Below are 24,879 nucleotides of genomic sequence, written 5' to 3' on the forward strand. Positions count from 1 at the left end.
GCACCAGGATATTACATATCTGCACTCAACATTTTCAACAAGCATAGTACTGTTTTGTTTCCACCCTGCAAAACACAAAAGGTATGTGTTTTCTGTAGGCTCCTGCCCTTGGGTCTCACTTCCCCGAGACCTGAATGTGAGCTTCCAAGTGCAGAAAGTGACCCTGATTTTACACAGCAACATACATTTCTACTAACACTCTACCCTGCCCATCATACCTTGCATTTGCAGGTTGTACAAGGAGATCCCACCATTGTCCATACAGCGCCACTAAGTCTTGTGATTCCATAGCCATCTAGACACGTTTTCCTTATGTCATAGGTGATGTTGTCAGCCAGACAGGGGTCACTGACACAGTGGGGACAGCACTCTCCTTCTGAGATGGCCGTGTACTCGCAGTTTAGATTCGGGCACAGAAGAGGCCAACAATCCACCTCTCCTTCCTGTAAAAATTGAAGCAAAGCTCATTTATTTGTCACCATTTATTAGCAATCGAGGAACTTTGCATCCTCTAAATGGAAAAGTTTTATTTTGCCAAAACCGATATAAACTTAATGGATCTGCACTCAGTTTGGTTGATCATATAAATGCATGCATGAATACCAAGCTTAAGTTTCCTAAGAGTAGCAGAATATAATTTGGTTGTTTCTTGACTACACAACAACACTGTCACCATCGCTAGAGCAGAACTTGAGTTCTTTTTATTTTTTAAAGAAAGAATTAAATACTGGTTTCCAATGTTTTCCATAAACTATAATTTTGCAGTAATTGCCTTGCAGACACTTGCCCTCTTCCTATGTCTGGTCACATAAACATCTCTGTGGGATCATAGCAACTGTTTAAATAGAAAATTAACACTGCCGATAGATGTAGGTTAGTATGTTCCAGAAGCACCGAACATCGATCTAACTAGCAAAATGCAAGATTGATTTTACTGTCAACTGCTTCAGGAATTGTTAGAGCAATACCAGTTATGTTTCACTGAGTAATTTTACTTCATTATTTAACCTTGTTAAAAAAAGCCATTTCGTAGACAGAAACGTGGAGAAGTGAGAATCATCAGGTCACCTCTCTAGAGTAGTGCTCTAGGATCCATCTTTCTAAACCTAACACGCAAAGAGCTCCAATAACCTGCTACTCTATAAGCACTTCAGATGTTGATAGCAGTAAACGCTACACAGAACCTTACAGGTAGCACTGATTCAGCACGTCACTGTCTTTAAGCTCTATGTGTTCATTAACCCTGTCATAAAATTAGGCAAAGGACAGCTGATCTGAAACTCAGTATTCCCTTGTAAAACATGTCATGTCCAACATTTGCTACTGCTGCTGGTGGCAAATGTTTCTTGCTATTCTTTTGCAAATGTTAAAAAAAAATCATAGGAGAATATAAAACACAATACTTACTGCTGTACTTTATGGATAATTATCTCTTAATAGTAACTTAGCTTTGAATGTAATTTGTTTCCTGATGCGCAGACACCTCTTGATTAATATCATATATAAAAACAATGTTGTACAGACAGCTATAAATGGAAAACTGATAATTTTAATGAAGTTCATTGCTGCATAAATTAGTATATCTGTGCAAAAATTAAAGCTTTAGAGAAATAATTTACAGTGCCTAATGAGAAATGTTCTTTACTTTGCATGTTTGCCTAGTGATTTCAGCTTTCTTTATCCTTTTTTTTTGGATAATTTTTGCGAATTCACCATGTGGCATTGGTATTCCATTTTTCCAGCATTTGCTGAATGAAAAAAAAAAAAAGAGAATTGCATTGACCATTTTGATAAGACAGGTACACCAGCTGATGTAATTAAAAGCTGAAACTCCTTCAACCAAATCCACTAAATGTGGAAAAAAAAATTAAGAAGTTATTTAAAGATCAGATGACCTTATAAAAGCTCTCAAAATTAGACTAATACTAAAGGTAATATAGTGTCAAGGTTTCCAAGCTTTTGGCAACCTTTTCCTTTTGTTCATTAGACCTACATATTCAGCAGTAAAAAGGAAAGCCAATGGTGTAGCTTTCAGTTCTCTGGTAATCTGTAAATGCTTTATCATCATTCCCAATCTGAAAACCAAGTGAAGAGAGAGCCGAGTCCACTTCCAGGTATGTTTTGCTAAAAAATCACAATCCTTATTATTCTTGCACCCTTCTGAAACATTTTACTCATACCAGACAACGGCACTGCTGACAGCTGTAGGTCCAGTTGTCCCCACTGCGGTAGAGCTTGTGCCCAGTTTGGTCGAGGCACTGACTGGTGACACGGGTGTCACACTCCGGGCAGCAGAAGAGATCAGCACTGGGGTTTTTACAGTCGCAGGCTGTCCTCCGGCAGAAAATCCTCCCATCCTGTGAGGACACAATGCCCTGATGTCAACCACAAACTGTCAGACAGCAGGATCACAGGATATATAAAACAAAGGGCATATCTGGTGTTTCAGGAAATATTAAGTTCTTAATGTATTCAATGTTACCACCAACATGGCATCCTGCCAGCTGTAATACCTCAAATACCAGAATTGTTCCAATTTCTATCAGTGCATGGATCCAACACTGTCTGAATCGAGAATGCCGTTCTCCTGTCTTCAGGAAACTGAATTCAAAATAAATCAGTATCTTAGAAGAAATATACTGAAATAATTTCATCACCATTTGGTTATACCAATGAACTCTTCAAGCAGTTGCCACTCTACATATAATATTTGTTTAGTACTATTTTGACTGACTGTATAATTGTGCAGAAAATAACTTGAATAAATAACTTGAAGTTATGAAGGTGGTCCCTTTAGCTTTATAGGAGCACAATACAGCAAAATCACCACTATGCAGCACTAATCGTTCTTCATTCTGAATTCACCACTGGTTCTGTTCCCCATCTGGACCTACAGTACACAAGCTTAAAGCTAAATGGATTTATCATCCTCTACTATAATTCAGTTCATGTATTAAAGAAGGCATGTATTCCACAGGCTCTCCAAAATACGATTTTGCTAAATATTTGCTTACAGTATTGGATGGCCCTTTTTGTTAAAGACCATTAAACAGAACGGTTTGAGACAAACAGAAGAATTGGTTCTGCATGTAAAGAGAAGAGGATATATTCTCTTTGCGTCACAGGAAAACAAATCAATTCTATTTCTAGTTATGAAAATAACTAGACAGGTGACAGTGTTTGAAATTATAGAGCTCAGTGTTGGTGAGCCAATACGCTGATATGCCACACATAGACTGGAAACTGAAATCACAGTTAACAATGAAGAGATTATTGAAAAGTTTTGATATGAACTTCTTTTACATTCAATGCTACTTATTGGATTAGTTCTTATTCAAGCAAAGCATCCCCTGCAGCCAACTGGAAGGTAGAGCTGTGACAGGATTGAACGTATATTTTGTTTTCGATCACAGCTACACAATTCCTAAAACAAATCCAGTCATTTCACTGCAGTTTTTCCATATTCTCATCAGAAATTTGTTCTGAGTCTATAAACCTGTACCTGATGTAGGAAGGAAAAGTTGTTTTTTTCCATTGCCACTAAATAAACAGATATCCATCAAGGCAAGCAAATTTATTTCCTCCTGATCCTTTTAAAAAGTGATTACTAAAAAGAGTGACAGCAGCCCAAGATGTCTTTTCCGCAGGCAGACAAAACAGCTATAGTCACAGTATGTAGCATGGAGGTTGCTCTGTTTGTATTTTGATGTAGGAATTTGTGTTTGGCTCTTGCTTTTAAGCAAAGCCACTCTTTGCCAAAATGCAACATGTACAAAATCAGCATCAGGGAATCCATGTCAGTCAGTGTCACTGATGCATTTCATCATAGTTTTGAATGGACTAGAATATCACTTTCTGTTCTAAGAATCTTAATTATTCTTACATAAAACAGGGAAAACTGAAAAGAATGAAGAATTAAGGAAATGTAGAACACAGGTTAACAAGGATCTGAACTACTTTTGCCAAACACAGGGCATAGGACTAGATTGCCTTACATGTTTTATTCAGTTTTTTTATTGAATAAGAAAACTAAGGATTCTCTGCTTGTGTCTAATTTCCTGCTTTAGCTGTTGGAGAAGGAATAAACAAGCTTTATTTCCTCTCTCAGCAGTGTCATGAGGTAGGCAAGACTAGCAGTGGCCCATTTCCTTAGCCACAGCTGTAGCCCAGTCCAGATGCAGTGTGGGGAATAAACTGTTTCTAACAAAAAAAACAACCAACCAACCAAAGAAGTCATCCTTCCCTTTCGGCACATGGTGAAAGGAGTTGAAAGGCTTCCCTGACATAGAATTATGACAATATCTCCATTCTTGCAGGTGAGAAAGTACAACCATCTTCCACCCCTTGCTGAGGGCAGACATCAAGGGGCAGCTCAGCACAGAAGCTCTGCCAGGCTGTCGAGCTCCAGGCACGTGGGGTTGCACCAGGCGCTGGGCAACTCAATGCCCTCAACAATGGCAGACTCTTTCCTCTCCATAATGGAGTGCTGATTAATAATGGCTAGCAATAACCTCTCTGCTTAGTTCCAATTCAGTTTCCAAGATTTCAAGATTAGTTTTCAAATTCCTCTTTCAGCTGGTGACAGAGCTGGAAGTTCTGGATTTCTGTGAGCTCCCATGCTGTTACCTCTGGGGAGCAACTAACCTTTTTTGTTCCCTTTACTCTCTGTATTTCAGAACACTGACAAAGCCTGATGATTTTGCCAGAGACCTTTTGGTAATCATAATACACTGCTACCCTCTTTATTCTTTAAGCATTTGTGGTTTATCTATAACGTCATTAGTTTTGTGCTTTTCAAAAAACATTTTTATCCCTATACTGCAGTGACACAAAGCCTCTTAAGCTCCAACATCTAACTTGCATCTTTGGAGCTCTATAGTACCATTGAGAAATATATAGAAAACTGAGAAATACATAGAAAGCAACTTATTTTTTTCAGTGGATAATAACATATAACTCTCCCTCCCAGCCTTCTTCACTGAATCAGTTCTACGTGCTTTGTAAGCATCAGTGGTATCAACACAGAATCACTCTTACCAAAGCGAAAACTAACACACAAAGGAATCATTCTAAAGGGTAACTCAAGTTTCCACAGAGCCCTAAAGCAAATTTGGGCGGAAATCAGACCCTGCAGATAACAAACCACCGAATCATTCATACCATCAGGAACATGCTTCACCTTGGCACATCTCCCTGTTCTCAGTGCTGTGCTTATCCCCCAGGCTTTTTTTCATTCAGGGAGAGAACAGTTGTGTTAATTAGAGGACAAACTCAAAAGCCCAGATATAGCCAGACAGTATAGCCAGGCTTCATTTTTTCATAGGTGAGAGAAACAGCTCCTCAGCCCTGATCAAATTTCTACCAATCTTGGGTATTAAAACCACTAGATTTCGGGAAGATGCCTATGGAAGACACATCAAATATACTTAAGGTACTGTATTCATTCAGAATTTTGAAAAATTTGTTTTGCAAACTTTACATTACTTAGATGAACAAGGATGGTTATAAGAGGCTAGGTCTGACAAAATACTGAAATAAACTCCTGGGCTTCAATAATGACACCTTGCTTCAATATAACTGAGGTCATATTTCTCATATTCCATAGTATCCTACTCCACAAATAACTCTGAAGCTTGTTAAGTAAGGCATTCCATTTCCTTTGCACCTGATTTTAAGGAAAATATTTTTCAGTTGGGATCTATGCGTTTCAGCCATTGCACAAAACATATCCGTCTGACCTTTCCTAAAATAACCATAACAGAATAAAAGCCCAAAGAAAACATACTATTTTAAATCTGAAATGCTGCTTTGATAAAACAAGTGACTAGGATCATTTTAAAGTTCAAATAAGGAGTATAAAGAATGGTTTAGTTACACTCTGCCCTTTTCCTCACTGAAAAGTGAGAAGGTTGCAAAAAGGTCAAGCAGGGCCAGCTCCCCATGCAACTGCATGAAAAGGATAGAGTCCTGCAGTAGGTTTGAGAAGTAGTCCAGTGTGCCAGAAGCTATCACAATTTGTAAAATACAATTCAATTACATATTTCAAGAAACACTGAGAGAAGACTTTACATCCTGTCTGGGACAGGACAGAGGAGGAGCTCTCCCTGTTTTCCATGTTCTATGGACAAGAATTTCACCCTTGGAATGAGGCAGGGACTAGAGTGAAATTAAATGTAAATGTTAATTCACAGAGGAAAAAAATGGAAAGTGGGAAAGGTCTAAAGAAGAGCCACAGCAACAAACAGTGCCAGGCTTAGTTTAAAGTATCTATGTACTAGTTAATAATTTTCTATATTTTTATATACTAATAAGAACGTTCAACATAAGAAATAAGTGCAATGAGAAATAGCAAATAAAACAAATTGCAAACAATCTAAAATGGGAATACTAACAGTTGTAATTCTGCAAAGGCAAACCAGATGTCTTCACTTATATTAAACTGTTTGTTCTGTTGACTGAAAATCCATTCATAAGCTAGCCAGTTCCCCAAGATTATACTAAAAGCGTGATGTACAGTCAGTGGAGTTGCACACTTCAGCTTCTGACGGGAGCAGTTTTAGGGAGCTTGAGGCCACTTGAAGTGACAAACATAGCAACAAGGACGTATTCCCTTTTGCGCTCAAAACAGCAGTGTACTTTGTGAGTTCTATTCACTCTGAAGTCTTGATTTTCCCTTCTGCTATACTATTGCAATACGGAAATGATGAGGCTTTCAGCTTCTTGCGACTTCAAAACAACTCTTCTCCCTTGTGCTTCCCAAACCCTTTAAAGTTTCTCTGGTTCACCAGCATTAAGACATGGAGACTGATAAGCCACTTCTTATGCTCTATGCTCAGCTCTTCATGGTGGCCAACATCTCATTTTACTTAGAATTATGCAAGGGTGAATAACGTTCTGCTGTGTCTAAGGACAGCTTTACCAGTGCTATGAAAGCATCCGGTTAAAGTGGCCATAAAAGACCAACCAGTTCTCAGACCACCATGTTTCTGAAACTCTTCAAACTTTAATGACAGCACTCCTCTTTTTACTAGTGAAAATGAAGAAAACAGAGTCAAACGTTCTTTTAATTTGGCTACCCTTCTTCACTTGAGGAAATTAAGTGCCTGCTGCTAGGTCCTCTAAACTTTTACTCATGCTTAGGACCTTTCTTCTCACAGTTAAATCACATGCATTCCAAGTAACAGGAAACATTACCAACAGGAAGATGGCTGACTACAGTACTTGTCTCAAGAGATGCATATTCATGTGAAACAGAAGGCAAAACCAGTTTTCAACATTTCCAGTAAGTGGGCTGATCATCTGTATGTTCTGTTAAATGCCAGACCCTCAATCATGGCATACTACAGGTAGACCTGACCCACGAGGTGAGGTGGTAGAAGCTCAGCAGGATTAGCCATTATTGAGCAGTGCATGTGCTTATGCAAAGTAAGAAAAAGGGCCCCTTCCCAGAATTTCCCCATCACAGCTTCAGTGCCCACAGCAGAGCTTACCTTTTACTTCAGGATTAGGCTGGTATTTTTCCCAATGCCAATGGCACTACAATATTGGGTCATGAGCCTGGACAATTAAAGGACTTCTGAAACCCCAACCAGCTGGATCTCACCTTGCAGGAACAAACGGAGCATCTGTCCTCCCTTAGGGTCCACACCTGCCCGTTCCGCTTGAAGCCGCCTTCATGGGGACAGTCTCCAGTACAAGATGGTCCGGATGGACAAAGACAATCAAACCCTCCTGCCAGGTTCACACAGGCTGAATCGTTCCAACAGGTGTGGATCTTTAAGGCACACTCATCAATATCTGCAAAACAGCAGATTTACAATGCTTTGGACATTGTTTTGCACAGGGAAGCTTTTATTTCTGCTTTAAGTAATTATTATTCATCTGCCTTGCTGGTAGAACAGGGTGCCTTCTTTCTGATATCTTCTATTTTTAGTCACTAGACACTAAACACTTTTTAAAATATTATTTGTCAGTGTTTGCTTTGATTCCACCAAGAATTCTTAAATTGTCTCCAGCAGGCTTCATTGTAAAGGCTGAGACTGCTATGCCCAGTGGAACCATATATCAATGATGAACTTGAACATTCAGTAAATGTGTGTATAGTGATTTTCCAGTGACTGGAACCTAAGGAACAATCAGAGTGACTTTCTGTCAACTAGACCGCTCTCTGTTCTGGATTTTAACTCAAAACAGAAGTGCACTGCTCTGGCATGATCAACACCCATACTAAATGCAGTCAATTGCATCCTTTCCCCATTGATGGAAGGTAATAAGTGAATTGGGGGGAAAAAAAAGAAAAAGAAATAAAGAAATCAGAAACACTTTATACAGGAAAAAAAAGTCTTGGAAAAAGATATACAGGAAAAGTATGATTTAGGCATGACACAAAGACATAAGTAACAAAAGAAAACCATGACACACTAGAGAAAAAATAATTACAGTATCCCATTAGAATTACTTGTGGAGGGTACAATATAATTATGCAACTCAAATTTATATAAGGAGCTAATGTAGCATTCTTTTTCTTGCAGTGAAAGCCATGAGATTTTTAAGCAAAACCAGGTATTTCTTTCAGAAAATAACTTTGGACTGTTCTTAAACAATATATTGACAGACTGTCCAAACTGGTGAGCCTCTTTTGTTCAAACATGAACAATGAAAACTGTAAGCAACAGCAGGAGAAAGGCTGAAGAAGAAAAACCTTTAGAAGCATGTGATGGTTTCTATCATGAAAATTCCAGAATATTATTATCTGCATTCAGAAATTACAAGGAAGAATCCTTACACCTACATTTTAAATGCCCTTATTGCTAGCATGAAACTTATAACTGTTCAATATTACCCAAGTACTTTGAATTCCTCTCTAGAACAATTTTAAAAACACAATGGAATTTAAAAAGAAAAATTACCCAATGCCTAATTTAAGTGGGATGTGATGGCCAGCTGCCCTACTTTTCAGGTGAGTACCATGGACTCATGTGTCATCTCCTCAGAAAGCCAGACTTAAAATATGTTACCAATTCTCTCAATTTGCTGAAAGAAATTCTCTGTAACAACCAAACCACTAAATTCCTTCTGACTTCGTTAGTAAAATCCTTGATTTCTATTCATAAATAGAGTAGAATCATAGAATAGTTTGGATTGGAGTGGACCTTAAAGATCATCCAGTTCCAAACCCCCCTGCCATGGGCAGCGACATCTCCCACTGGATCAGGCTGCCCAAGGCCCCATCCAACCTGGCCTTGAACACCTCCAGGGATGGGGCATCCACAACTTCACTGGGCAACCTGTGCCAGTGCCTCACCACTCTCATACTAAAGACATTCTTCCTTATGTCTAGTCTAAAGTTTACACCCATTGCCCCTTGCGGTCTACCACTACAAGCCTTTGTGAACAGTCCCTTCCCAGCTCTCTTGTCGCCCTCTTCAGGTACTGGAAGGTCGCTATAAGGTTTCCTTGGAGTCTTCTCCAGGCTGAACCCCAACTCTTTCAGCCTGTCTTCATATGGGAGGTTGCTCCAGCAGTTTTCAAGGAACAAGTGAAAACGTGGAAGTGCCTTGACATTCGACTAAACCCAAAATCTACCTGCACAACTGAGTCAGGGGCCTGGACTTTCAGAACATGGCTGTTCTTCCTTCTGCTCACAGGAAAAAAAAGGAAGCCAGAAGCAATTCCACTGCTACTCTTGGGATAACCTGCGGTCCAGTCCTTTGTCAGAGACGTTTCCAGTGGCCTGACAGTGCGATTCAGTTGCTCGTCACTCAGACTTCCCTAACAACGATGTATTGTACTGCCCTGACAGTCTTAATTGCCAAAAAAGAACATTCTTGCTCTAATGCACAGCTTCACACAACTATATACTTGAGAGGTTCGCTACCAGTGGTATAAAAGGTACCGCACCAAAAGAAATGAAAATTTGCAGTCCATTGCTTAACAAGTGCCAGAGTATCACAGGAAGTAAAAACCATGAGATGTGGCATGAAGAGAGCTATGAGTGAAGTGGTAAGAAATGAATTATATCCATACAGCTACTGTAAGATTTAAAATATTCTTTAAAACATCCAATTTTCCATTCAATAGACTTTGACTTGTATTTTGTGTTAAAAACAAAGGTATAAATGAAGCATTCACTTTGTCTTTGGCGATTTCACCAAGCATTGTCAATACTCTCTTCCCCATCGTATTAAGTGCTCTTGAACAGCATATATATAAAATGTAGCAGGATCACAGTGCAGATTAGAAGGGTAGCTTTCACAGTTCAAAACTAAAAGGATTTCACAGATGAATATAAAACCATATTGCCTACAGAGTTCCATGTAATTGCTTTACTTATGACACAGAAATCTAATTCTGTTTCCATGTAATTTAACAGATTTATGGAAAGCCAGATGTTAGCAATTATAGAAACTAACATTATTCATATTCTCAGTAGTACAGACCTGTTCACACTGCACAAAGCCAACTTAATCTGTTATACATATCCAAAAGGGAAGAACACTCTGTTTACGTACTGCTACTGCTGTTCTCCGTTTAGCACACATAAAAAGGATGCTCCCATTAAGAGCAGCCCAAACTGGCAAATGGGACATCCTTGACAAAGAAACCAATCAAGTAAAGCTGAATAACATAGCATGAACATAAATCCCTAATTGCTACTCAGCTTGCTCATTTTTTTCATTCTTTATGCAAATGACGTTTTCTTATTATTTTATTTCATTTATTATTTAAAAGTTCTAGTCATTAATCAAATATAAAAGGCTTGGACACTGCACTCATTTCTAGTTGAACTTTTAATACAGCTAATCTTCTGAGAACATCCCTTCGGCAGTTTTTCCTTATTGCTGATTGCATTTCTATAAGTCAGAGCAAACAGACAGTGTTTCCCAGTAGCTTGAGGAAAACAAGTTATATGTGTAACAAGTTTTTAGAAGTTATATGTGTAACAACTTTTTGTGCCTTTCACTCTTTCAGCCTCAAATCAGATTGGAGAGGCTGGGGGAAAAAATCAAAAAACAAATCAGACAAAAAATCCGTATTATTAAGCTTAAGAAAATATTTCCATTTAATGGAGACCAGGTGAACTTGTTCATGTTGACATAAGATCAGGATGTAGATGGCTATGCAAAACATGGAAGAAAGTACTCATATTTAATATGAAATTTCTTGTAGCAACTGGAATCAATGTGTCTACCTAGGTCTTGAAAAATTAGCCTAGTTTAAAATTCTGAACATGTCCAAAACAATCTTCTAATGAATATGAAAATCGTATAATAAGACTCTTGCATACAGATTATTTTTATATTATTCAAATCCTTGCTCAGCTCCAATTCCCCACACTCTCATCAGGTTTCATTTGCTTTTCCACACCTGCTCTCAGAAGATTCGGGCCCAAAACTGGAACATTTAAAGATGGGCAAAGCAAAACCGTACACATCTTGTTTCCCATTATGAAAACACTATGCAGGAAGAAGATGAAATATTCATTTATAAATCAAGCAACTTTAAAGAACAATGGACAATTAGATAGGAATGAATCTTCATGGTGTTTCCCGTATGTAGCACAAGAACGAGATGTCTGTCTTGACTTTTGAGGGGGATTAGTTATTTCATAAATCCTGTCAGCCTGTGAAAACAATCTCATTTTCACACACGGAACAGGACTTGGCAACCTTATTCATTATATTGAGATAATCTGCGGCAAAACCTACTAATTAACCTAAGTAAAAGTGGCAGAGCTTTACTTTCCCCCTGCATACAGTTCTTTTTCAAGGAAAAGTGAAGATATATTGGAAACAACCACCATCAGAACCTTCCTTGTAATGCTAGCTGTATGCTCTTTTCTATCAACAACAAACAGCCAACAGCAAATTGATTGTTGTTGAGACCTGCTGCCTCAAACGTTAAGATTATCATAAAACTGATCAAGTTCTTCACTTTTCAAACACTCCCCATATGTTCTTCTTTAAACAAATGTACAGCAACAAGTGCCTGATCACATGTATTTTAGCCATGATGCAACTAGTCACATTTTGTGGGTTCTGGAAAAGAAAGAAAACAACCACCCAAGATGTGCTCATTTCCCAATGTACTCTTCTCAAACTACATAAAGATAGCTTGGTAACGGGGCAGACAAGGAATCAGAATCAAAGTGGAATAATCTCCTGAGATGCAATTTCCTTTTCCATCCTTTTTGGCTGTAACGAGAAATAATTTGCCTCAGATATTATGAGAGGTCCCATGGCCACTGTATTTGAATGGGGTAGAAGACAAGCATGACTGTACATATCAACACAAGTTCATTAACTTGGTTTCACTGTAATTTTAAAGCAATCCCTAGCTACTTCATTCCTTAGTTTTCAAGGCTATTCAGGTTTTAATCATATGACTTTTCTACAGCACCTTAATAAATGCGTGCATGCAAGTCATGCGGTGTGGTGCTCTGTAATATCATGATAAGCTGTTTCAGAAGAAAGCAAGCTACTACTGTGCTAATTTTAACTGTTATGGTACATTAAACCATTACAGTATAATGTTAAAGTGAAAAATGTATGCTGGGCTCCCAAACCAATGTGTGTATAAGTTAACTAAACACTGTTTTGACATCTCATTTTTCACAGGCAACTTGTCACTTAATGTATTTGCCTTCTTTCAAGTGATTTGGAATTGTCTTTGAAAGAAACCAAACCACTAAATAGATGCATTTCCAGTTGGAAATTATTTTATGATTGTACTTTTATTCTATAGAGACATAATGGTCTATTGAAGAACATTGCATAGTAAATTAGATTCCAAACATACGATTCACTAATGCTTTCTAGAAATACAGAAAATACCAAACACAACTACTTTGAAGACATGTAACACAAGTTTCTCTTAGAACAGAAGAATCATAAGTTACTAAATGGAAAGCAAGCAAGATAATATTTATTTCGCAGTATAAAGTCCACAGACAGACTTTGATATTAGGAGCTTTTAATTCTATGAGAATAGAAGGAAGGTGAAAAACAGCAGTTTCTAGAGTTGGTCTTGAAAACTCTGTAAACCCTTCTGTCTATATACCACCTCTCTAATAATAGATAGAAAATCAATTCCGAGGCATATTGGAAAATTTTCAAAGGATGGGTCTAGCTTTTTGTTTGACGCAGCAAGGGGGCACAATAAACAAAGAACAAATTTCCTTTTCTCTTACTTTCTAATCTAGGTAACAAGCAACACTGTAGCATACTATGGAGCATAGGAAAACTTCACAAATTCATTTAAAACCCACTCAGACGTGACCCTCAAGAATTGCTGCATCCAGCTTTTGTGGGAGCCTAACACATGTAGGAGTTTTCTCTCACAAGCTACTGACTCCTACCTTTCCCCAGCTTTCACTCCCCACAGGTACTCTAACCCCACTATGCTATGCAACCTTTCTGGATGAAATACATAGTGAATTCTGTGGGGGTTTGGTAGGAGGAGAGTCTGTGTTAAGTTTCCCTAAAAAGTCTGCACTTTCTAAGGAAAATAAAATATAACCACAAATGACAGGGACTGCTGTTTTGGTTGTTTTTTCTGCTTTCAAAGTCACAAAGTAGAGAGACTTGGAAACACAAAATATCATGAGAAAAAAAAATGAAATCAGGAATTCAGCAGTCCAGAGTCTGAATAGCTCTCAACAGATCACAAGGATCTCCCTTAGAGAGATGGAGATTAAAAAGTATAATTTAATTTGCTTTGATTGTTCTGCTGTAGATAGAGCGAGCTTTATGGGACATTATTAACTTCCCAAAATACAGCATTTCTTTGCCAGCTTCTCTCTTCTTTGATAATCTTAAAGGCTATTACTGAAAATTCAACAGTGAGGGTTTATTCAATGATTACCTCATGAGGTACCAGTATTTGGCAACAGGAACTTAATGCAGGGGAAAAACAACGTATGCCAGTTGCTTCGATATAGTATTAGTAGATAATAGTTAATACTGGGATATGTATCATAAGACAACTCATCATTCCCTATAAAGAATTTTTGTTTATTTACTTTAAATTGTTACAAAGTTCCTATTACAAATAGGGGGAGAGAAAAACAACCTGGCAACTATGGCCTACATGTTTTAATTGCCAAGCAAACTTTGGTAGCAACTTAACATAGCAGTTGTCTTTTGTCTGCAAGCAGTATTCTTAATAACATATTGTGAAAAGCCAGTGCCTCATAAAAATGCTACTGCTGGAAATTAAATTACACCTTCTTAATTTGTGCCTGCTCACCATCACCTTATGAAGCTGACAACTTTTATAAAAGCATGTCCATGGAAATATATTTGGTTTCCAAAGCTGCCTTTGCTTGATATTTTAAGCAATAAAAGAAATTTCCAAAGCTTGAAGTGGCCTGGCTAAGCCATACATCCTTATTAGCCAAGCTCTGGTACAATATTATGACCTTCCTCCCCACATCTGTTGATTTACACATTCGTCCCTTTCCAGGTGACAAACTTCACTGTTTCTTCCTAGTCAGTGAGAATAAAGGTTTTAGAAGCCCTGAGGTATCACAACACTTCCCAAAGAGATGTTATTTTTTTAAAAGTTCTACAAGCACTGGAGACACGCCGCAAGCAATGACTCAGCTGTAAGACCACCTACATATAAACACAGGGAAAGGGGGTTAACTGATAGACAAATAAATGCATCCAGAGAAAGCAACCGGCTGCCTGGGCTTTGGGCAATCTGTCGGAGCTAAGTGCTCCCTCCCACTGCCTTATGATTTTCATACGTTATTATTGTTATTTTGTGGGGGAGTATTTAATCTTTTTTTCATTTATGTTCTTAGCCTATTTATTCCTCTCCAAGTTTCATCCTTCAATGAGAAAGAAGAAATGTTTCAAAGCATGCTGAAGGACAACAGCTCAAATCTACCTCAGAAACACACTATGATTACAGTATACAGCCTGTAAAATATACTAGGACAAAATGCCGTTGCTAAGCAAATGAATCCTCTTTTATCTGAAATAGAGTGAATGACATTGGCCCTGACTCTAAATACTCCACCAGACAAACAAGCTCTGTAGCATTATGGGAATCAGCATTCCAGAAACCAAGCTTTAGCTACAATTTGCGGTGTTATCTACCTGTCATTTTAACCAATTCTTAGTTGCACTTTCAAATAAAGACCATTGTTTGAAATTTGCCAATACAGGTTAGCAGAATATTTCAATCATTTTAAATTGGTTAACCAGCATAATGAAATAAAAGAAATTGTTTTATTCTCTTCCTCACTGGTATCCTGCAGCAGATGGCTTAGAAAAGCTATTTTGTTAAAATAACCCTGCTAATTTCACATTCTGTTTACAACTTGCATACGGTAGGATGAGCACCTCACCTTGTGAACTTCCAGTACGCTGCGCAGGTCAAAACAAGGGCAGTTTGTTTTCAGGAAAACTTGTCCCTTGAGTCCCCCCAGAATACAGAACATTTTGGGCTCCTTCTTGCTGTGAGGTAGCCAAGTGCCCTTTAACAGCAACACAACGCAAGCAATATTGACCTTTTCAGCAACTGAGCTTAGCTATGGGCCATTCAAAACCACAGTCTTGACTGTGCTTCTGTCCTTTCCTGAGATCAGCCTGTGCATATTGTCTTCACCCTAAATCAGCAACGTAAGGTCACCATGACGAGGGATGAGGTTCCCCATGCGAGCAGTACAGCAGGGCAGCAGGAGTGCTACGAACGCCCCTTACACTCGATTGCCTCAGGGCTTTTTGAAGGTTATGTCATGTTGCTTTAAATTCTTATAAAGCCACTGTTTTCAACATTGCTCTGTCCATCGCTCCTTTTACAGTATTTAAATGAACCAGAGAAGAACTCTTAACATTTGAGAATCCATTTAAAAATATATGGCTTTCATGTGGTACTTTATCTATTGTCACAAAATGCTATAAAATTTACCATTTCTTTTACAGAGCACCCCAATGAAGTTTAGTGTTGTGATTTTATTGACCTCCCCATCAGGTTAGTAAAATGTGTAAAAAGCTAACATAGCTGGACAATCTAGAAAATATTTGGTTTTAAAGTAATTATTGTTCCTCTGCATTTTTAAATCATGATGCTATCTTATTCCAAGAATTTGTAATAACCAAAATTTGTAAAAGATGGGAATGTTTGCTACAATTTACAAATAAATTTATATATTTTTATTAAAAAAATATTTACATTTCTACTTTAATTATATAGTTTAAATCTTATAAAAAGCCCTCTACACTTATAGATACGATACATGAGATATAGTGCTTTTAAAAAAAAAGTCTTTCACAGAAGAAGCAGAAAAGCTTCTATAGAAGATTTATAGAACTAAGCAGAGATGAAACAACTGAAATTCCAATGAAAGGACATAGCACTACGAGAAACTGATCTATATCCATATAGAACTTAAAATGGGATTATTCCTAAACTCATCTGATAAAATATTGTATCGAAATTATGTATAATGCTCCTGAGAATAAGTAAAAAGGTGGAAAAAATTTAAGGCAGACGTAAGCCACAGTTACTATTTTTACTATGATTTTGTTATTGCTTACTTGCTATAGTGGCACACAAGGTCTTACATCTAGTCAAAGGCATCCAGACTGCAAGAACCAGCACTAACTCCTCATGGAGCCTCATCCTTTGTCCTCCCATAGAAACAACCGACAAACTCCTCTGCGCTCTTTAAAAATTCCTCTCTGTTCATGCTTTTAGGGCCTCATTCTGCAAATACGATGCATATAGTGATATGGAATTTGCATAATTCTAAAAATAAAATGATGAAGATGCCAAACAATGCAGAACAAACGAAGCAACACAGACATACCCCAAATGCATTCTCAAATTGCTCTGCTGAAATTTGAAAACAGAAACCCAACTCTTCCTCTTTTGTGGTCTATTATGCTCCCCAGAAAGCCTTCAGGTTTTACAGCAACTTATTATGATAAATGGCAAAGTGCAGTTCAGTCTCACCTTGGATTTCCAACTGCCTCCCTGCTATAATAACCCTTCAAAACTGTGACATGCCTTGAACTAACATCCACACTGCGTGGCTGGGGATGCTGACAAACAGACACGCTCACTTGCATTCTCATTTTAGCCTTAAACATAGTAACTGTTCAGGACAGCATCTCAATAGTCATTTTATAACACCATGCAGAAGGAGGAAAAAAGTGCTATGCTGATCATTGCTTACCAACACAGGACTCCCCGGAAAGAGAGTAGCTTCCATTGTCATGGAAACCGCTTCTGCACTCACAGTGGTACCACCCTGGGAGGTTAACACAGCGTGAATGGTTGTGACACTCAATGATCCCCTCTGCACACTCATCAATATCTGCCTCAGAGAAAAACACAAGCCAGCCAGGAAATTAATTTCCTTTGACATCAATGCTTTAGGTTTGTTTGCTTTTTTATGTTGTTGGTTTTTTCTTTTACTTTTTTTTTTTTTAAAAAAAAAAAGATATCTTCCTTTAATAAATGGATCAAGGTTTATTACGGTTCCAAACAACAGACACTTAAAACATGACTCGCATAACAGCAATAAAAAAGAACAATAATACATCACAGAATTTGATACATACAAGACAATCATTTACACCATGATTTGTTCAGAATGCAAAGCAACATGTAGATTTTTTCTTTTCTTTCTTTGTTGTTTTTTTAACTCCAAAGTTACTTTGTCCATGTCATACAAAGCACCGCAGAGCAGGTTCTCCACTGAAAAGGCAATTTCAGCAACATTCCTGCTTTACAAACTGCAAGTCCCAGAACACCTTGGAAAGAAAGAGTGTTTTCTTCAGGATTTGTGTTTCCAGTGTTCAGCTGTGATCCTTGCAGCTATCTGGTACTTCAGGTGCTCAGAGTACTTTGCAAGCAATAGTTAATCTCTTCTGTGTATAATAACAAAATAAATACCTAGTCCATGTATAATAGTGCCTGACAAACAGGAAAAGCACTCCATGTATCAGCTGCAATAAAACATTCAGCTAAAATAGAGTGAGGCAAATGACAGTAGGGCTGTAGCAATCGAAAAGTATAGGAAGATGAAAACCCTGCAGAGTTGAAATAAATGTGCAGTTTTTATAAAGGAGTTTTTAAAATTTCTGTAACAAGGTTAATAGAGACCTCATAATTGCTAGTAACCTTGGTTAATCACCACTGGCACCTGGCTGCTTCTCCCCTTTGAGCATTTTTCAGCACATTTTGTAGGGTTGTAATTAAAATTAGCAAATTAATTATATGTTAACCTTGCAGTAATTTAAGAAGCTATTATATTTTCACTCCTCTGTTTAGCTCAAGTTATTATTTTTTTTAAATCTTGGACAGTTTTCAGCTGGGTATCTTATCAATTAAAATGAATCTCAAATTATTCACGCATATTAGCCATTTGACCCACTGAGATTCTTTTCCTTGGCAATCAGCACATTTAAAATATGCATAAAATTGCGTACACCAAACACACAAATTCAGGGAAAACAGTTTTTGAAACTGCATATGGTTCTGCAAGCATCGAAGTACAAATGCCTCATGATCTCAATGGAGGACTGAGTTAAGGTTATTAAGTAACCCCAGAATATAGCTTTTATGTCAGTTTACAAAGTACATAAACCACTATGGTTTCGTAGACTGCAGTGAAGTCATGCTGATGTAACCTGAAATTGATTTGAATGAAGTATCCTTCAATACAATTTCATTTTCTTACATCTTGTAGGCAATACCATAGAAAAGTTGGATTTTTCCTCATTTAAGTAACAATATTTATTCTTGTTGAAACACGGCTGAGAAACCTAAACAAATGCCTTTTTCCAGTTTTGTGTTCACTCTCACTCAAGGATGAAGCAAGTTATCTACATAACAGGGTTACGACCACTATTTATTTCTACCATCATTCAGCTCCCATCTAACAATAAAGTCAATTATTTTATGCTTTAAAATCTGTCACTGCTGCCACATTTTCTGTACTTTTGATTTTGTGGAAACTAATTTTTGTGTTAAAATACTGCACAAATCTAGCTGTCCATCAACAATGAGTGCTGCTTGCAAAGTCAAACACTTTCAATTCATTACAGCAAATGGAATTTATAACCATGATCTTTTCACATGTCATGGCTGAAGGAACAAGTTTAATCCTATTTGGAAAGTGAATGACTTTGCTATTGCAGGTCAATTGCGAATGAATCCTTCTTGCTTTCTTCTCTTTCCTAATGTTGAATCAGAGACTGTTCCTGTTTAAAGATTGCTTCCTTGGGTCAGTCCTGTACTGGACCTCTATCCATCCAATTTTACATTTTTTATTTACCAAATCAATAGAGATTTCCTCAAGTTCATTTCTAAACTTGAGCCCTTTTGAAAGTGTATTTGATGTAGGCTCATAGTGTAAGATACTAATTGACTTGTAGATTACATTTCAGAAAGCCTGCCTGCCAGGATACTGAAACCAACGAGCAATTTACTTAATGGAAGAGAAGGAGCATCAGCATATGAATCTCTGCAGATTATATCAGAAAAGTAAAAGAATACCTAGATCTACTTCAAGACTAGATAGCTTTCTTATGACAGTACCATAACTGTCTATGTGTGTTTAGAGAGACACTAACCAACTTCTTAGAAGAGTAGAGCTGGGGAAAAAGAATTGCTTTCAGTTGTATAGGTTCATAGGATTACAGAATCATAGAAAAGTTTGGGTCAGAAGGCATCTTAAAGATCATCTAGTTCCAACCCCTCTGCCATGGGCAGGGACATGTCACACTAGCTCAGGCTGCTCAAGGCCCCATCCAAGCTGGCCTTGAACACCTCCAGGGATGGGGCAGCCACAACTTCCCTTGGCAACCTGTGCCAGTGTCTCACCACCCTTATCGTGAAGAGTTTCTTCCTAATGTCTAGCCTAGATCTTCTCTCCTCCAATTTATAGCCTTTCCCACTCATCCTATCACTACATGCCTTTGGTTCTTCCTTTATTTCCTTGATCTTCTGCAACCAGGGGAGTTTCTAACCATGCCAGGGAAAAGGAAGTGCTGCACTGGCTGCTTTGGGAAAATCTTCCACAAGAGATACCACTGACTCAGAAGCAACAATAACAACAAAAAAATATATAAATCCTTCCACCTCTGCTACTACCACTACCTCTCCCCTCCCAGAGCCATTTCCAGCTCATGGGTGATGTCTCACTCCTCTTCTCTCCAGATGAAACTTGGCACTCCTCCTTGCTCTCCAGCCTTCTCCTACATGTGCGTGTGTGTGTGTGCCCGTGCCGTAGGCAGGCCAGGTTGATAGTGTGGGGCGGACAATGCTTCAGCAGCAAGTTAGTATTCCTTAGGCAACACGTTACTAAGTACAGTATGCATGAATAGCCATATAAGCAAGGAAAACCATTAGCAGCTTCTCAGTTTGTATAATCCATTGCAGTTTCTTATTCCCATGCTTAAAATTATTTACATAAAGAGCAAAATAGGAGAAAATATAATGATTAGGTCTGTAAACTTCTCCTGTGGTCTTGTGCATTATTTGTAGCAGATGTATAAACACATCTCTGCAGGTATAGGAAAATATTATGAATTTGTTTTAGAAATTCTGAATGATTTAAGATGCTCATAATACCAAGAGAAAATTGCAAATAACAGCTTTAATTAATGGTGTGTCATATACCGTGACATTATTTGGTTCACTTAACAGATCATTTCCGTTTAGACATACTCTGGCTTTTGAAAACACATTTTCGAGGACTTTTTCTGCACAGGGAGATATTGTTATATATAATGGCCAGTTCAGGGAATTGGAATAATTTAATCATTCTTCATCTTTGTGTTTTCATCTTTAGATCCTAGGTCTACATTTTCATACTTGCCTCAGGATGAATGTCTCCCTATCAAAGTATAAATTTGGGTTTTGCGATAGAATTTGAGCTATATGTGTTCTTATGTGTTTATGTGTTTTGCACATGCAGATGCTTATGAGAATACACTATATTCTTTCTTCATACAGTTATGTTAACTGTCTGAGTATGAAACAAATGAGTATATACCTGTGACTTGAGAGCGAAAATAGTACAAAAACTATAATAATTCTTCAAAGGAGAACAGAAAAACCTGCTTAGTAATTCGTAATGACACAAGCCAGAAGTAACCACAGGTGGGCATTTTTTGGTGGTGTTCCCATGCTTTTTGTCTTGCCTGCCCCTGGTGCTCCTGGCAGCAGAGTGGTTCTCAGGGCTTCCAGCTCTGCCTTCTCACAGCATCCCACCATGGATGGAGAGGCCTGAGTCTTCACATACACATCTTCACCTTGTCATTCTACACGGCTAAGCCACACTCACAAAAGTCAGTGAAAGCATACTTGTATGGGCTTTCTATGTATCTGTGTTAAAAGGTATACAGTCCAAAACAGAATGCTTGTGAGAAATGGCGAATTTAATATTTCCTTGCAAACTGAAAACTTGGTCTTAATTTGTATCTGTAGTCTTTGGCTGAATATCTGCACTACCTTTACATTAAGTGTAATATTTTTCATTTCTAGCTGTAACTCATCATAAGACATTGCTACTCTTACCCCTGGTGAAATATTTTTGCAGTTTTTTCATTCAAGCCTTCTTAGAGTGTTCATGTAAAAGGAGATCCTGTACAGACCGTTCTATTGCCTGTGTTTATCCTATTCAGTTATTTAACTGTCATTAGCAGAGAATTGTTAATGGATCTGGCAACACTCCACTATAATGGCTTTGCTAGAGCTCAAAAATGGCAGATATTTGTATTGCAGAGTAAAGGCACCAGTTGGTTTTGAATAAGCTCTTGCAGGATGTTAATCCTCTCCTCTAGGACAGGTCTGTAATTTTTACTTTTACCATCCCAGCTTCTTGCATTATTCATAACGGTATTTATGCAGACAAGATAAATAGGATAATTTACCTCAAAATAAAACACAATGGCTTCAGAACCCAGTGAAAAAGTAAAATTAAAATAATTCAATCTTTTCTAATGCCTCATCACATTTAAGTCACTGTGTGATACTACTGAAAGGAAAACTGTTCAGTGTCATGTAATAGCTAGCAATCTACAGTTTCAATGAGACAGAAGAGTTTTATTATAAAAGTGTCTGTTCATCAAACTCTTACTGTGTTCTTTTTCATGCAAAAAAAAATATAAGATCCTTATCTTTAGCTCTCTGTTGATCAGCAGACCTGAAAGCAGGAAAAGCATGTACTAAAAAGATAGGATCATGCAGGTCTCAAGCTTCCTAGATTAAAATCATACCCTGATAGTTAACTCCGTTAAGTTCCAGAGCATTACAGCTTTGTTTTCCACCTTAGAGTATTTTTCTTCAACATAAAAACACCAGAAAAAGTCACCCAGCCAACCAAGGCACAAGTTCTATGTAAAATACAGCCTCTTCTCATCTCCTGCACTCACATGAATCTCACTTCCACAAGACAGAGATAGCAAGAAAGGGATGTCACTGACAGCACTATGCAAACAGCTTCCCCGCTGCAAACGAGTCATTCAACTACTTCAAATAAACCCTGAAAGCGAAGACAGCTACTTTGGATGAGCAGAGATGAAAAACATTCTCTCTCTCTCTAAAGAAAATCTTCCACCTGTCTACTTTTATGCCATATTCAGTTGATGTAAGCAAATAATAATTCTACTGTTTTACATAAACTTAGATAAAGGCTAAATTTTATCCTCTATTATTAATTCTTATACTGGCTGTACTATTAAACTTCTACATTACCTTTGACAGTTTGCTATAATTAACAAGAAGGGCCTACATTTATTCTAATTATATGCAATACAAAGAAGAAAAAACATCTACAATGGCGATCCTTGAAGTCTGCTAGAGTTTCCCACTGCAAAGTAGAAGAGGCTATACCACTCCGACCTTGTCACAGGTTTACAACCCAGTGTGCCTGGAATACCAACGATACAGCAACGGTACGGCAATCTAGCTATTAAACAAATGGTAACTTAGAGGAACACAAATAGCCGTATAACTAAGCTACATTTGAATAATGGCTCATGGCTGTCACTCAACCTCATGCGGCCAGTTCATTCTTAAGACCACAGAGATAGTAAAAAACAGAAAGGATAGGGAAGACATCTGTCTGAGCCCTATCTATTGACAGTTTTAATCACCAATTTGTTGTCCTGCAGTTTTAAGTGTCTCAGATGATACAGATTGCCTCCTCTCTCTGATTAAAGCCAGAAGCAGGCTTTGGAATAGCTGCTCAGGACATTTTCCCTTGACATTTAGACTCTTATTTTAATTACTTTCATTTTAACTCATTAAGAGATTTTGGGCAAACAATCTGCACTAAATAACATATTCCTCTCTCCTCACAGACTGATTTTAATTGCATTTTATTTATACTGGCCTTTGCACTTCCTTCTTTGGAAGGAGTAGTTTGGCCTAAATAAATGGTACATGCTTTGGTCCATTTTTCTATTTTGAGGACACAGCAGTAAAGCATAAAACTTTAAATGTGCTGAGATAGCGAATAGAATTAAAATTCATGAATAATCGAACTCACGCAACAGTTTAATGGTACTAAGTGGTTTTCAGGGATGAAAGGTGTGCCCACCATTCATTATAATTAAATAACAGCTGTAATATACTTTATTGTGTAATTCTGTATTGATGTTATAAATGTTTTTAATCATCTGAAACACACGTGCAAATTTAGAATGATTAGTTTAACAAGAATAAATAGAATTAAATTGGTATCAGAATAATAACACAGACTAGTTGTACCAGCATTTTTAAGAATGTTTTAATATGTAACATCTAATTTACTGAAATTCATTTTTAATACACATTCCAAGATTATGTCTTTACCAGCGCAGTGCATGTCTGCCTCACACCCTCATATTCGTCTATTTATATGCTAAATATGCAGCACACTTGTAGTATGCAATCTAAAGGTCCTGGATGCTCCAAATAAATGTCACTTTACAGCACTGGAGCTGAAACAAGAGGGGTTTATTCTCATATTTAACAACTGCAGGGTGATGTAGGAAATAAGAATTGCAGCCAGACTGCTCAGTGGAGAGCACAGCAGGAATATACTAGGCAGGGTGAAGAACTATTTCATATTTATTACTACATTTGAGTTTCCGTTGCAAACAGGATTTTAATTATCACTCCACAAGCCAGGAACAAACAGACTCACTTCACAATTAGTAGGTTAAGTTTCAAACTGAGACAGAATCTTTCTTTCAAATTTGAGGCCTGGAGTCAACCTGTCTCCACTTACACCACCCTGGGAAGAGCAGGGGTATTAGCCCATTGTTTATTGTACTTGCCATGTCTTGGAAGACTAGTGCCATCATGCTTAATGTAGCTAGCTTGGAAGGAGGTGCAGGAAACAGTTCAAATGAACCTGTTTGCCAACTCCAACCATTGCTGGACTGACGCCCTTCAACTTCAAGAAGTTCACTAGCTCATTGCCTACTAGTACCTTTATCTGCTGGCAATATCCACTGTTCACCAGGAATGCTCCACATACCTCATGATGTCATGCTCTTCCTAAACATACCAGAGCACTTTGTCAGGACTCTGAATTTATTCTTTTCCTACCTACTCAGATAGAAATAGTGTTGGATCTTCATGCTAAGGTTTCCTATGTAACTCACCTGGTAGCATTTCTGCAGAAAATGAGCTGCAGACAACTAGTAAAGTAGTATTTAATTTGTTTATAACAAATTCCACAGTAGAACAGAGCAATGTACAGGTGAGACAATTAAGGCAGAGAGACACAGTGAATTATCCAAACTCACATGTGAGAAGCTCCCCAATTTTATAATCCCAGTTCACTGCTCTGTCATTTAGGTCACCGTTTCTCTATTCCCTATAAAGATGTTGTCAAAAATCTTTATACAGAGAGAGGCAAGACCA

The 24,879-nt window shown here is 37.8% G+C and overlaps 1 protein-coding gene across 4 annotated transcripts in view; it reads right to left on the minus strand.

The window, feature by feature from the left end:
- NELL1 (neural EGFL like 1) overlaps positions 1–24,879 on the minus strand; it is a 299,987-nt gene that overhangs the window by 3,964 nt on the left and 271,144 nt on the right. For 2 of the 4 annotated variants that reach the window (XM_054068679.1, XM_054068677.1), the window contains 4 exons: positions 17,189–17,329; positions 7,604–7,797; positions 2,181–2,357; positions 219–443 (listed from right to left, as the gene is read on the minus strand). In XM_054068679.1, the coding sequence (XP_053924654.1) occupies positions 219–443; positions 2,181–2,357; positions 7,604–7,797; positions 17,189–17,329 (737 nt within the window). The remainder of the gene's footprint in view (positions 1–218; positions 444–2,180; positions 2,358–7,603; positions 7,798–17,188; positions 17,330–24,879) is intronic. The other 2 variants (XM_054068678.1, XM_054068680.1) reach the window with 2 other exon arrangements.

The sequence above is a fragment of the Cuculus canorus genome, chromosome 5, assembly GCF_017976375.1.
Source record: "Cuculus canorus isolate bCucCan1 chromosome 5, bCucCan1.pri, whole genome shotgun sequence".
NCBI lineage: Eukaryota > Metazoa > Chordata > Aves > Cuculiformes > Cuculidae > Cuculus > Cuculus canorus.